This window comes from Mytilus edulis, chromosome 8 (genome assembly GCF_963676685.1).
Source record: "Mytilus edulis chromosome 8, xbMytEdul2.2, whole genome shotgun sequence".
NCBI lineage: Eukaryota > Metazoa > Mollusca > Bivalvia > Mytilida > Mytilidae > Mytilus > Mytilus edulis.
In genome coordinates, this window is record NC_092351.1 from 86,675,454 (window position 1) to 86,691,231 (window position 15,778).

The 15,778-nt window shown below is 31.2% G+C and overlaps 1 protein-coding gene across 1 annotated transcript in view; it reads right to left on the minus strand.

Moving 5' to 3' along the window:
• LOC139486521 (angiopoietin-related protein 7-like) overlaps nucleotides 1-15,778 on the minus strand; it is a 47,377-nt gene that overhangs the window by 15,453 nt on the left and 16,146 nt on the right. The window contains exons 2-6 of the mRNA XM_071271430.1: nucleotides 11,221-11,265; nucleotides 10,697-10,773; nucleotides 10,397-10,468; nucleotides 6,948-7,038; nucleotides 3,995-4,089 (exon numbers count right to left, since the gene is read on the minus strand). Of these exons, the coding sequence (XP_071127531.1) occupies nucleotides 3,995-4,089; nucleotides 6,948-7,038; nucleotides 10,397-10,468; nucleotides 10,697-10,773; nucleotides 11,221-11,265 (380 nt within the window). The remainder of the gene's footprint in view (nucleotides 1-3,994; nucleotides 4,090-6,947; nucleotides 7,039-10,396; nucleotides 10,469-10,696; nucleotides 10,774-11,220; nucleotides 11,266-15,778) is intronic.

Genomic DNA, 15,778 nt, shown 5'->3' on the forward strand with positions numbered 1-15,778 from the left:
ATAAATTTGATACCGAGTTCAATTCGATTTAACAATTATGCAATTGCAAGTAGCCATAAAAAATGCTCTTCCTTTTTCTGTGTTGCCCAAGGAGAGAAGCTTTTAATTCCTTTCTTTGAAATTAGGACGTCGGTTGAAAAGGTGTGATATATTGTCCGCTACATTTATTAACAACACATTGTACAACATTCTTTTCGAAATTAAAAGCAGTTAAATAGATTTAACAAAACTATCCGTTACAATGCTATATATTACGGTCTGTTCTGTAATTCTTTTGTCCATTTTTCTCTATTTACTTAGAAATATATGCCCTTCTCTGTAAAATTCTTGGGTTCAGTTCCTGCATTTGAAAACTTCCGTATATAACATTTTGACAATATATATTGTCTTGTGAGTATCAACAGCAATCGAAGGACGACACTACTCCGTATAGTCCTCTTTTTTTTATTATGTCACTCTACTGCATAAATGATACCATATTCAAAATAAGTATAAAATAAGAGAGAAAAGTATTTCAATTTCTTCGAAATAAGTTGGATAGCTGGGATAATAAACAAAAGTAAAGATGATATGAGGTATATTTTATCATATTTTCTTTGTGATTTGAGGTACTAGTAATGAGGAGCTGAACGGTCAGTTTATAACAAAGACAATACCGGTAGCTAACCGACATAAAGAGAAATCTAAAATCGGATAAAATAAAAATTTGATCACGAAAAACAGATCATTGATTACTCATCTGTCCAACAAAATGTAGGAAAACATTCCTTTTTAATAAATTGTTTTGGTGAATAATGAAATATATTTAATATATATATATATATATTGGTACTAAAAAAATTTATATCCCAAAAAATTGAAGATCCGTCCTCGAGCATCAGTATGAAAATAAAGACGTAAGAATTATTGACAATGTTTTGATTTTGCAAATTCTTACAATTCCAATCAAGAGTCCATTTATATATTTTGGAATTATAAAGATACCTTAGGTTTCAACTCCAATGTTACATTAACTGAATTGACTATTTTTTGTGTGTCCTTTTCGTTAATAGCTCATCAATCCTTTCTTCTTTCATATCCTTGGAATTCAAATGCTTGTCGCTGGGCGTAAATGATGAAGATAAATAAAAAATAGTGCTCGCTTCGGACGCCTGGAATTTATAACTTGTTTTTTTCATCCACTATTACAGATCTTTTTGTTGCTTATCGGATTATCGTGGTCTGACATCTGTCATGAACTATTTTTTTAGGGTGTATAAAATTAAATAATTGCTGACGCAATGCACGAAAAGGATGTAAGGTTAAATTTGCCTGCAATAGGAAACGAAATGATAAGTTAACTCATGCAAGATCGTGATTTTGGCGAAAAACACTGATGCTTATGAATGTATAAGATTTGCATCGCTAATTTCATTTGACCAGTCGCATTAACAACCAATTTGAAAGTTCAACGTTTATTTCGGAATGATCTACTGGAATACATGTATTGCCAATAATAAATTTATTACGCAGAAAACGGAAAGTTTCAGTAATCTTTAAATCATTTATGTTTGTTATTTTTAATTCACCATATTCTTAATTTTCAAAATTATTTTTAATCTATAAACCACCTCAAATATCTTGGATTATTTCAAATAATTACATGATATTCAAGCGGAATACGATGCATAGTACAATTAGTATAAGAGGATCTACAAAAAGAAGCTGTTCAATTGGTCGTTACTGGTTGTCTAAAAATCCAAGTCGCGAGATTAGTAGGCTACAACTAACCAACAAAGAGGTTGAATAAAATATCAATGAAAAATGATTTTATATTTTATATTTGCTGGATTATTTTTTGTCGTGTCTCTCTCATCATTTTCTTTTATATATATTTATATTGAACCCTTTTAAATTCTTTATCAACGACAACGCAAGTAACATCTTATTCATTTTTTGAATATTCTTCTCCCGGTCTTAACTCTGCATAAAATATTTGCCACTGTAAGTTCAGAAAACATCAATCAATAAAATTAATCATATTTCCTCTAAAATTGTAGTACTATACTAACTGTAAACATTATCAAATAAGTGATTGGTTTAAATTTTAGTCTGATATTATAAGTTACATAGTGTGTTAGTGACCTTATACGATAAATACGGGGTCAGTAAATTCCATAAGACGAAAGTAGAACCTCATATGGAATTTACTGAGCCTGTATACATGTATATCGTATTAGGTCAATAACACACTGTGTAACGAAAGTATCTTATTTTAATTATCGACTATCTCTATTAGTTGAATTTAGACTGGGGTCTCATTTGCAATCATACCACATCTTTTTATTGTAATATTAAAGTGTTCAAGTGTTCAATTTTAAGAGACATACTCCCATTGGTCTGCTAAAAAAACTAATAGACACTTCTCGTCTCTCTCCTATTTTTTTTTCAAATTTCCGATACAATAAACAAAAAGGTATTAATGAATATAATAGGAAGTAAGCCATCAAAGATACAAGATCATACAAGGGTTGTGCTTCGGCTTCCGAGTATTTTTCAAAACAGTTCAAAGCAAGGGATTCATGCGTTCTACGCCATACTTGTGTAAATTAAAACAGTTGATTTATAAATTTGAGTTCGATATCAGTATGACCACATCAGTAATAACTCATGGTAACACAGATTTGGAAATAGGATTATGACGAAAAGGAGGAGGATGCAGTGGTGAATTATATGTATATTCGGGTTGAAAGCATGTTAATACAATTTTATTATTAATCCTGCTTTGTACAAGACTGAAATGCTGAGTCGATTGTTTACCGTACTAGTTCACACAGAAAAGGCCAAAGTGAAGATTTATCACCTTTATTTGTGTTGAAGAGATAAAAAAACTTATATAATATTGTAGACATGACTGAATATCATGCTTAAATTTCAACTAACAAGAAAAAGAAATACAAATTTACATGAATCAATAAAAAAAAAGTTTTTAGCATTTTGGCATTGAAAATCACGACGTCAAAGGAAATAAAATGACGTTAAATGTTTTTTTTTTATTTTTTTTTTATCTAAACTGTCTCGATTATTACAAATTAACGGTAGCATATTACATGCTGAAACTTATAGGGTGAATAGAATACACTATGAAGATGTTCTATGTTCTTTATAGACAACTTTTGCTGCAATTTATATTTTATCATTTTTTACTCTGACGTTGGGCGCTTTAACGGAGAACTAATGTTTAACGAAAGTAGTTGCTCTTGTTGGACAATGCAGATGCTGTGTTGCAATGATCCTCTAGAAGAATAAGTGACATTTTACGGACGGCATCACGCGTTAGTTGACCGTTATGGAATAACCGATTCCATAATGTTTCGGATATTTTCCTTACGTCGTAATTACAATCCCCTTCCCTTTCATGAGTGTGGCTTACCTGACTGTTTACCAGATTTGTTATCACATAAGCAACACGACGGGTGCCACATGTGCAGCAGGATTTGCTTACCATACCGGAGCACCTGAGATCACCCCTAGTTTTGGGTGGGGTTCGTGCTGCTTATTCTTTAGTTTTATATGTTGTATCATGTATTGTTTGTATGTTTGTCCTTTTTCATTTTGAGCAATGACGTTGTCAGTTTATTTTCGATTTATGAGTTTGACTGTCCCTCTGGTATCTTTCGTCCCTCTTTCATATCTTGAAAAACTATGCAGAAATATTTATTATTTGTATTCGTTTGTGCATAGTAACATATGTCTTAAAAGAGGTCACATTAACACTATTAACAAAGTAATAAAACTTAAATGAAACAAAATCAAAGAGACAATAATAAGAATATATAAGGAATAAACAAAAACTCGTTAAAAAAATATCTTCCATCATTTGATCGTGGTATCTGTCTCAAACGTAGTTACGCCTTCTAATTATATCTACTAAATATACTCATATCTTGTTTATGGAAAGACATTTTAAAACTAATGATACACTTTTGTTATAATTAACAAAACAATAACTGACCTGATTCTGTTCGCAAACAGAAACAGTTGTGCATTCATCCATTGTCAATACTCCTTTACAGTTGTAACAAATTGGTCCCCTCGAATGTATTATTCCTGAAAGACAACACGATCAACATTACTGTAACGGATAGGTGAAAGCTATTTCTCATGTTTCGTAGTATAGGGAGAAATTATTGTAAATACGGTACTAGCGTATAGTTTTATATGTTTACCTCACTAGGAAAAAATGCTAGGTATAAGACACGTGACTAATTTTGTAGCGGGAAATTTTTAACCTGATATTATGACTTTGTAGCCCGCCGCAGACAGGACAACTTTCAAGTTCCAATAAAATTATGAATATATTTTGATACATGAATTTATATATACTTTTCAAAACAATATATTCGTCCCAGTATGTCTCGTGAGATGACTTGTCGCATAGGGTCGGACCAAGGTTTCCAGTTTATCCCATTAGTGGTTTTTGTTTGGTTGTTCCTGGCTGGCGAGGTCGTTGATGATCGAGTTATTTATGTATTTAGTTTCATGTTTACATTCATGTCGGCTATATTTTAGCTCTCGCGATGGTTGGTACAAGGTTTACTTTTTCTAGCTAAGTTGTATCTAACAGTATATTTCAAGGTTTTGCTATTAGGAGTAATTGTGGTTATTGTTTTTATCATATGTTTATATATATATATATATACTTATATATATATATATAATCCGATGGATACATCTGTTGTAGAGTTGTCACTGACTCAGACATACTTATAAATATAATTATTTTCTGTGACTGTATATTACATTAATTTGTAGGATCCTTTACTATAGATAATTTAGCTGATCTGTAACAATAACATCTTCATGCCTTATATATCATGTACTGTAGTACGCCGCTAGATTAAAAACTGACGAGGAAAGGTAACACACGGCCAGCGAAAAAAATTTTTTTTGAGAGCCCAGGTGGTCGTGTGGTCTAGCGGCACGACTGCAGTGCAGGCGATTTGGTGTCACGATATCACAGTAGCATGGGTTCGAATCCCGGCGAGGGAAGAACCAAAAATTTTGCGAAAGCAAATTTACAGATCTAACATTGTTGGGTTGATGTTTAGACGGGTTGTATACTTATATATATATACAGCACGCCTACTTTTGATGTCGGAATCATCCATAGTGGGACTATCTAAGTATGTCAGACTTGTTCATACCAATTGATTTCGATTGATATACTGCTACAGATGATTTTGACAACAAAATTAGACATGTGTTTAAAATGTTTTATACACAAATGAGTTATAGATAATAGATTGTTTTGAATATATATATATATATATATATATTAAGATACATGTATGTAAATAAATTAATAAATTCCGTTGTCCTCTATGCTTGCTGGGCTATCCGCAACACTATATATATGGTATTAATTCATGCTTAATAATAAACACACACAGGCACGTGTCGCATAAATAAATCCTATATACCTTTATATAACACTATGATATTAACTTGCACTTTTGAAAAATGTCATCCAGTCGCTAAATTCCGTAAAATGCATATTCCTTTGTTGTCAACCCCACTAAAAATTGTTATGCCGTAAATTTAAATTGATTTGTTTCCACAATGGTGTACAGCACGCCTACTTTTGATGTCGGAATCATCCATAGTGGGACTATCTAAGTATGTCAGACTTGTTCATACCAATTGATTTCGATTGATATACTGCTACAGATGATTTTGACAACAAAATTAGACATGTGTTTAAAATGTTTTATACACAAATGAGTTATAGATAACTTTTTTAAAGGAAAGTATATGTGATAGTAATTTATATGTGCAAATGAAAAACATACAATGTTACTAGTAGTCCCAAGTCAGGAGCCTGTAATTCAGTGGATGTCGTTTGTTTATGTGTTACATATTTGTTTTTCGTTAATTTTTTTACATAAATAAGGCCGTTAGTTTTTCTCGTTTGAATTAGTTTACATTGTTTTATCGGGGCCTTTTATAGCTGACTATGCGGTATGGGCTTTGCTCATTGTTGAAGGCCATACGGTGACCTATAGTTGTTAATGTTTGTGTCATTTTGGTCTTTTGTGGATAGTTGTCTCATTGGCAATCATACCACATCTTCTTTTTTTATAATTTTAAATCACTGGAAAGGGGAAATAGATAAAGTATAAAATATGAAAATGCACCATACTTATGGAGCAAGGTTGTAGCAAATAGGTAAACGTAAACATCCATGCTGTGTGGTATCTAAAACAGTATATTAATTTTGCACACAATTGTTGGATCACTTAAAGTGAGCAAAAAATATACTCTACATGAAAAGTGGATACAAATAATGAATATTTATTCGCGGACCTAACACCGGCGATGATTCTCGTTTAGTTTGATCACCTGTTGTTAATATAAGCGCATACATGTATCAATGCGGAAGTTCGTTACAAGTTTTATATAATAAGTCCCCAAAATATATCTTCTAATTGATGAAATATAACTGCATACAAATAAAACATTAACAGAGAAAACACAAAAAAAAAACCGAAATTTAAAAACTATTTATTAATCTCACGTTAGTTTTTTTAAGAATACATGCAGATGAACATGTATATATCAGAGGCAAAATCCCTGTCTCTGCACTACACGTGTTTCATTTCGAATCTTTAGACTCTAGATTTCTTAAATAAACCTACCCTAAAACAGATTTGAATATTTTTACCCTAGACAAAATTTGTACAATTGTTTATCTTAAGGATTCCTTAATTAACGATAAACCTAAACAAGAAATCTTTCACGGTGATTGTATTTGTAAGTGGCTAGATCAAACTAAGTTTATCGTAGTACCAAACACAAATATAAACTTCTGGATCTTATATGATATGTTGATATGTTTTATAGCTTGCCAACTGAGGGAAACACATCAAATAAAAGAACCTAATGAAATATTACTGTAAACAACATACCGATTTCTCCACATCCAGCCATATTACACATATTTGACGTGCAACAATGCCGGCACATAGGTTGTGTTCCAGTTCCACTTTCAACACAAGTCTGGAAAATTGCAGAACTATGCAATGATAAACAACAATGAAAGGAATTGCTATGTGATAGAATCTAACAAATTAGCAATGAACATTTGTGTTACAAATTGTTTGCATAAAAGACTCTGACACAAATTGCCTATTTGCCTACCAAACACTATTTGCCTACCAAACTACACAAAACACCATTTAAATAACGTTTCATCTCGGCCTCTACACAGCCAATTTTGCATAGGTACTATTTCTGTACTAAACATCTGTAGTACTGGAAATATACTTTTAATATTCAGTACTATTTTGTTACATTAAAATTATTGTAATATTTAGGTACCTGTAATTTACAGTACTTAATTTGTACTTGAAATTTAGGTACTACAGATTTTTGGTTACTACCGTTACATTTTCAGCATATTTTAAATCTCTTAGAACTTTGATTTTCAAACATGGAATATTGTATTATTTCTGTACCAAAATATTTAGTACAAATCAAGTACTGTAAAATACAAGTACCTAAATATTACAATAATTTTAAAGTAAAGAAATAGTACTAAATATTAAAAGTAAATTTCCAGTACTACATATTTTTAGTACAGAAATAGTAACTATGCAAAAGTAGCTGTGTAGTAAGTGTTCTACAATTAGTCTTACAGTGCTCTTAACTAGTTCATTAACTACTATTAAAGAGCTTATCATAAACTATTGTAGTAAAATATATGAACATAGTGGTATAAATCATTTTTGGAGGGTAAAAAAATCATTGGATTTCTTAAATAAATTACGTGCTTTTGATGGTCCTTTTGATTATGTTAATAGTTTTGATTTTTCTACTCTTTACACTACACTTCCTCACTGTCTTATTAAACAAAAGTTTTCCTTTTTAATTAAATGGTCGTTTGGTAAATCTGAATGTAGATATATTTGCTGCAACTCATTTAAAGAATTTTTCTCTAATGAGAAAGGTAAATATGCTAGATATACTTACTGGAGGTGTGATGAGATGATTGAAGCTGTTAATTTACTCCTTGATAATATTTATGTACATTTCGGCAAAAAAGTTTATCGACAAGTTGTAGGTATCCCCATGGGCACTAATTGTGCCCCGTCAATAACAGTCGTGTTTTTGTACTGTTAAGAATCACAGTTTATGACTAAACTCAGAAAAGACCCGTCGAAATTGCATTTACTTGATAAATTCAACAACATTTACCGTTATTTTGATGATATTTTTTCGTTAAATGATCAAGAATTTTCTCAATATACTGCTGAAATTTACCCCAAGGAACTTACTTTAAATAAATCAAATTTATTCGGTAATAACTGTCCTTTCCTGGATTTAGATATTTCGATTTTAAACGGGAAACTCCACACTAAAATATACGACAAAAGAGAAGATTTTTCGTTCCCTATTGTTAATTTTCCATTTTTAGATGGTGATGTTCCTTTTGGCACCATCTTACGGTGTTTATATTTCACAACTTGTTCGCTATGCACGTGTCTGTTGTGACGTTTTTGATCTTAACGAACGCAACCTATGTATTACTGGTAAAATTTTTAAACCAGGGATATCGTTACCATAAATTACTTAAAACCATTTCTAAATTTTTCCATAGATATAAAGATTTGGTATTAAAGTTTGGTTGTACCTGTAGAAAACTTATTTCAAACGGGATAGCACATCCTCACTTTTACGGAAATGTTGTAAACTGTGCTCGGACATTTAAAAATGATCCATGTAAACTTGTCGCTCCTTTAAATAAACTTATTCTAAAAGGTTACCTATTCAACACTGTAATAAGATCATTGAATATTGTTTTATTGGTATAAATATTGATTTTGTTATCAGTAAATTAAAAGCTAACTAAATATTACTAATATGTTATAATACATATACATATTCATGGATCTACAATATGTCGATACCTGTAACTTGCATTGGCATTGCACAAGGTTATGTTTTTCTCTGGCTGTTTATGACGTCTTTACACTAAATCCATTGGATGTTGGATGTGTACGGATTGATAGTTTAGTCTTAGATGCATGATTTTTTATTGGTTGTTAGTGGCTTTGAACTATCTGTCAGATAACTGCGAGTACTCTCATATCTGTTCATTGTGTCTTTTTGTGTCCGGATGTATAAGGACCCGGCCACGTCCACTTGTATTTTTGTCCATCTGATGATTTCAGCCTTTTTTTAACTGATTTTTATAGTTCGCTCTTATGTTGTACTGTTTTACCACTGTCCCAGGTTAGGGGGAGGGTTGGGTTCCCGCTAGCATGTTTAACCCCGCCACCTCATTTATGTTTATGTATGTGCCTGTCCCAAGTCAGGAGTTTGTAAATTTAGTGGTTGTCGTTTGTTTATGTGTTACACATTTGTTTTTTTGTTCATTTTTTCACATAAATAAGGCCGTTAGTTTACTCGTTTGAATTGTTTTATAATGTCTTATCGGGGCCTTTTATAGCTGACTATGTGGTATGATCTTTGCTCACTGTTGAAGGCCGTACAATGACCTATAGTTGTTGATGTCTGTGTCATTTTTGGTCTTTTGTGGATAGTTGTCTCATTGGCAATCATACCACATCTTCTTTTTTATACTATATATAGGCATTGTGAATCTTCACAAATATATTGTAATTCTTCAGTTCAAAAAGTAAGCTGTGTAGTTACATGTCTTCCTGATAGTTGAAACTTACACACATAAATGTTAACTATTGTGTTTTTTTTTTAGGTAAATGAAGATCATAACAAAGTAAACAATTACCATCGTCTTTTGTTTCAAAAACAAAACAGAGGTCACATCAGTATGCATCGACTGACAAATACCGTGTCTGGTAATGAATTAAAACGGTCATGATAATATTAAATTCCAAATTTCAAAGTTCAATTGTGGTTGGTTTTTTTTCCCTTTTTTGGTTTTGATTGATGGAGGTTTTTTTATATTTTTTTATGAAATTTAAACACCATACTGTTTTTCCAAATTTGACATTTTTACCATGTTTACTGTCAATTTAAATTTATGATTCTATTTTATTTTTTATTATTCATTTTTAATTTCAAAACATGCGTTATTGTAAATGAAATTTTTTTTTTATAACTATTTTTACTGTAGGTTCTTAAATGAAGGATTTCATTGTTAACCAGATTCTTTAATAATTGTTTTCCAAATGTTACTCTTTGCTAACATTTAAGAACAAAACCAATAACCGAAAATAGGATAGTTGATGCAACTTATGATTACACAAATTAAACAATATTGTTCTTCATGACCAAAACATATGTTTGATTGGTCATGTTAAATTTCATTTTTATATTACTATAAGAATATTATTTTGATAAATTATTATTTGAGCTATAACAACTTTTTTACCTTTCTATCAAAACATCCGATGTTGAACACGGTGTGGCCATGTGGATGAACTACGCTTTCAATGCCGCATACCTGTGAAATAAATTATTTTTTTCTTTTTATACTCTATTGACTTTAATTTCAATGATTATAGTACATAAATTGTATTATACCGAAATTAATTTATAAAAAAAATAACTTGCTGGATATAAAGCTAGATATTTAACCAGAACAATTCGAAAAATCACCATACATCTTTACAGCCACTTGCATATACATATGAATATATGTACGCATTAGTTCATTGATGTATTCAATTACCTGTTCACTAGTGCAGTCCTCCACATAATCGCAAAACCGGGGATGTGCGATACCAAGACAGCTAAAGCAAGTAAGACCTGCAATTTTCATATAAAGTATTAAAATGTAAATATTTAAGCTTAAGAACGAAATCTAATTGTAAATGTTGCATACCTGCCAACTGTCACTTTTTGCGGGGGATTTCCCCCATGGAGACACCAAAATGGAAATTTTGAAAGAAATTATGAGGTTTCAAAGACACCCATAGACGAATATTATGGATTTTTTTTCTGTTTGCTTTTTTTAAGAGGGGTGTGTGACTATGGTTGCAATGCATATATCAAATAGGCCATAATGAATTGTGTATCTCCACAATAGCTTTATCTATATATGTATAGGCACATGTCAATGAACAAATGTGGATATCTATTACTATCTTATTGATTTTAGCTTTTCATTCCTTAAATCTTAAGCTGTGCGTGAGTTTGTAATAAGCGAAACCCTATTATAAAATAACTAATTAGTTTGTATAGCTGTATACCTACCGTTTAATCCTTGAACTAGATTACCCAACAGTACTAATAAGGTTACTGTAAAAAATTAAAACGTGAGTAGCAAAACATATAACATTTATGTCAGCAGTAACATGAGCAACGACAACACATTTGTTGTTAAAAAAACCCACAGAAACGACAGTTTAAAGATTGTAAACAAGCTTATGAATGCTGTTGTTAATATTTCTATCAATATTTCTATTTGTCATTTACACACCTATACATAGACGAGAGTAAGTTATATGTTGTTCAAATGGTTTTCTATGCTTACTTAAACTGTGGACGTAAGATTTACAGTTGCATTTATTTGTAACAAATCAATTAAATGGAATACTGTTACATTTGGGCTTTTTAACCTTGGTCAATGAAAACTTTACCATGTGTATATTGATGATATAGAAATCTTGCACTTAAAATCAAAGAAAAAACAGAATACAATATCTCGAATACAATGGACGAACTAATTGTAAAACACGTTGATACGAAGATAGTTAATAAATATTATATGGGTCCTATAGTGTAAGACATAATACAGATCGTGTGCTTGCATTGTCTAACCCAAATAAATAGTTTGTTAAACCTGAACATTTTGACAATGTTTATTATTTTTATCCATGTCGTTTTTTTATGGAATCCCAACTTCCTGTTACATGTAAGATTCGACCAAATACCCATATCCCGATATAGTCAGGTAAATCCGATAAAAACAGTAGATCTGTTTTAGAAGGAAACTGTTGAAAGAGTCAATCCAAAGCAATTACAATTATATCGACATAAAATATTTACACAATTAGCAATGCTGGATTTGATTATAAAAAATAATAATACTACGAACATCGAAAACACTGCGATATGCGCAAAATTAAAAAAAAAGATAAAATCGTTTGTTCCATATTCTTGGACCAAACTAGAAAGTGGGTATGCATACAATGTACATCATAAGCAGCTGTTATACCTTCTTATGTTATAATTATAAAACACACTAGAACACACCCGTGATATCGCGGATCCGTAACTGAATTAAAGTAAAACTATGCGTAAGACTAATTATTGTATCGGTATTGGCATCTGATAAAGTCATGTCGATTATATGACTGCTTTCAATAATCTTTCTGTTTGAACCCATCGACCTTGAACTTTTTTTATTAGTAATATTAATTATTTGGAAAATAAAAGGGCCTGTAATGGAGTATTTTTTAGAATTCGTATTGTCATCTTAGAAAGACTTACTGATTAAAATACTACAATAGGGAATAATGTGACAATGATTGAATTTAGTAGTGTCAACCCTGTGATTATGACCCGTGTATATAGCAAAATCCCAAATACACCGTTTGGTGGTGCGTCTGTCAGATGCGGAACGTACAGATAAGGCAATAGGTAACAGGTGAATATACTATTGGAATCGGTATCGGATTCGACCTGGAACTTGTTAATTATTCGCAATATTTATTATGTTGAAAATAAAATGGTCTGGAGTGGTGTAATTTTAATCAACAACATTGTCCTATTAGCTATATATAAACTTAAGTTGAATTCTTTGATTTGTCGTTTGTACCCCATGACGACTAACAAATTGGACCTCGTTATTTTATTATTATAGATACTTTAAGGTATTGAATGTTGTCAGTATATTATCAATTTCTTTTATATTTTTTAGTTATGCAATATAATAATTAACTATGACCTTAGGAAACAGTACATCACTTATCATAATTGTTTCTCGCGAATACAAAATTGAGATTTAAGTATCGGAAAAGGGGGGGGGGGTGTTTGCTTCCAAATTTTCAAGATATAGTCATGAAAAAGAAAAACATAAAAATTTATGTAAAAAAACTGTTTTTTTCTTTGATTTTAAGTGCAAGATATCCATTTCATATTTGAGCACACGTTATGTGGATAAATTCAAGAAGCACATCACTACACGAAAAGGCAGATTTACAACAATTTGGGCAATCATGTAAATGTTTGACAAATGTAACTACTTTTCTGCCAGATATATTTGCGGACCTACAGTAGATAGATGTAAATGCATTATTCCTTTGGCATTATTTAGGACGTTCTCAAAGATATGCTAAAGATAATTATTTTATTTCCATATCTTTATTCATCTCTAAAGATATGTAAAGATAGGCCTTATATTTGCATGCACTTTCCAGGATAGGAGATGTATGCAAAGTTTAAAATTTACACAAATGTTTTACTGAGGTGTTGGCAGTATGGAGAGACCGCGATTGATAAAACATTTACAACCAATGTAAATGCTGTCAAATGTTTATGTTATATTTGCAAACGTTTTTTGATATCGTTCATGCATGTAAAGAAATGTATTTTATTTACTAATACTTTCCAGTATTATAGTTATTTTGATAAATATCGATATTTGCAACATATCTTTACAGACGTATGCAAAGTTTTGAGAGACCGCGGTTTATAAAACATTTACAACCAATGTAAATGCTATCAACTGTTTGTGTTATATTTGAAAACGTTTGTCGATATCGTTTATGTATGTAAAGGAGTGCATTTTATTTACTTATACTTTCCATTATCATAAATATTTTGATAAATATCGATATTTGCAACATAACTTTACAGACGTTTGCAAAGTTTTGAGAGACCGCGGTTTATAAAATATTTACAGCCAAAGTAAATGCTGTCAAATGTTTGTGTTATATTTGTAAACATTTGTCGATATAGTTTATGTATGTAAAGACATGTATTTTATTTACTAATACTTTCCACTATCATAGTTTTTTGATAAATATTAATATTTGCAACATATCTTTATAGACGTATGCAAAGTTTTGAGAGACCGCGGTTTATAAAACATTTACAACCAAAGTAAATGCTGACAAATATTTGCTTATTTTTGAAAACTTTTGTCGGATGTATTTATATACGTAAAGAAATGCATTTTATTTACTTCATAGTTAGTATATGAAACATTGATACTGTTAGTGGAAGATATTAGCAAGCAAAATCGAGGGAATTGTGCAAATGATGATACAAGCATGAAAATTACCACAAAGCATCATCATTATATACTTTGTAAGAAATGACTGCTGGCCATTAAAAAAAAAAATTTTTTCAAGATGGCCACGGCCATTTTCTAAAATGGCTGTTTTCTTTAGTTTGAAAATACTGATTTTTCTGGGAAACTTTTCTTTGAACTTCTTTTAGAAAAACCAATTACCAGGTTTGGTGGCTACCTTCCTTACATCACATATTAATTAAAAATGAATATTTGACATATCCAGTAATTGCGCATGCGCGAAAATGTAACAAAATTCTTTCAAAACCATTTAAACTATTTACTATATATTTAGTGTTTTTGGATTTCTAATGATATTATGAATTGGTTTAATAACATTTTTCAAGGTTATAATACACATGTGTTTCACACTTTTGCGCATGTGCAAACTATTTATAAACATCAAGAGCGATTTGTATGCACTACCAGGTACTTCTCAGGTATTCGATGGTTAAGGCGAAAATGTTATTAATTTGGAGAAACATCAAATGTAACTGAAGATCAGCCACTTTTGGAAATGCCTTAGCAAATTCAGTGGGAATGGCCTTATTTGTAAGGAATATATAAGTGTATCGTCATGTTTGGTGGATTGGACATTGAAATGACTTGTTATAACACTCTGGGTGATATATTGCGTGATAGGGGATAGACATGTTGTCTTACTATAGCCAATATTGCAACACCAAGACCGGATGATTATATTTATGTATGTTCAAATGTACCTAGGACTAGACAGGCGCATCAGACAACTGCATGTATTTTGCTTAAAAATTGTTAATTTCAGATTATGAAAGCTAAACTCAGAATATATAATTATGTCATGACTCTGTGACGTTCAATGATTTAAAAGACTGGTGTAAGGAAAAAGAGTCATCTCGACCACAGTTTAATTCCTGGCGTTCAATTATAAATTAAGAACTTCTTCTGATTTTGGTATTATGCTCATTTCATGAGTTAGACAGTCCATATAAAGCATGATAGCGTATTGTTTTAGGTCTTGATCGTGTAATAAATTATGCTCGATCGTTACCGACTCATCTCCGAGATATGGCTTCCCTTCCCGAACATCACCCACAGGTGGCAATGGAATTTGAAAATGATAATTTCACTGTACGTAAGACCAGTAAGTTTCTTTCTTGTAACACAATTGATCAGGCACAAAAACAGAATAATGCAATTGTGAAGGGCGATATTGGTGCCATAGGATTAACCGAAGATCCTATTTAGACAAATGGATGGTAGCTGGACCAGGAGATCTAGTGATTTGGGTCATTCGAAAATAGACGAACGACATAATGAAGACTCTACGAAAACACAAAAAGATTTCTTAAACAGCTTTAAAGGCTTTGCAAGTATGATCGAGTTTGGAAATTCATTTCTAGAAGAGTCGTCAGATTTGTAAAAAAAATACTTCATTTAGGAAATTGTTGATTCGGAAACAGCTAGGTAAGATATGTAAATAAACTCCAAGATATTGGTCCAAACAATACGAAGATCTTTTGAAGCAAATGCAAA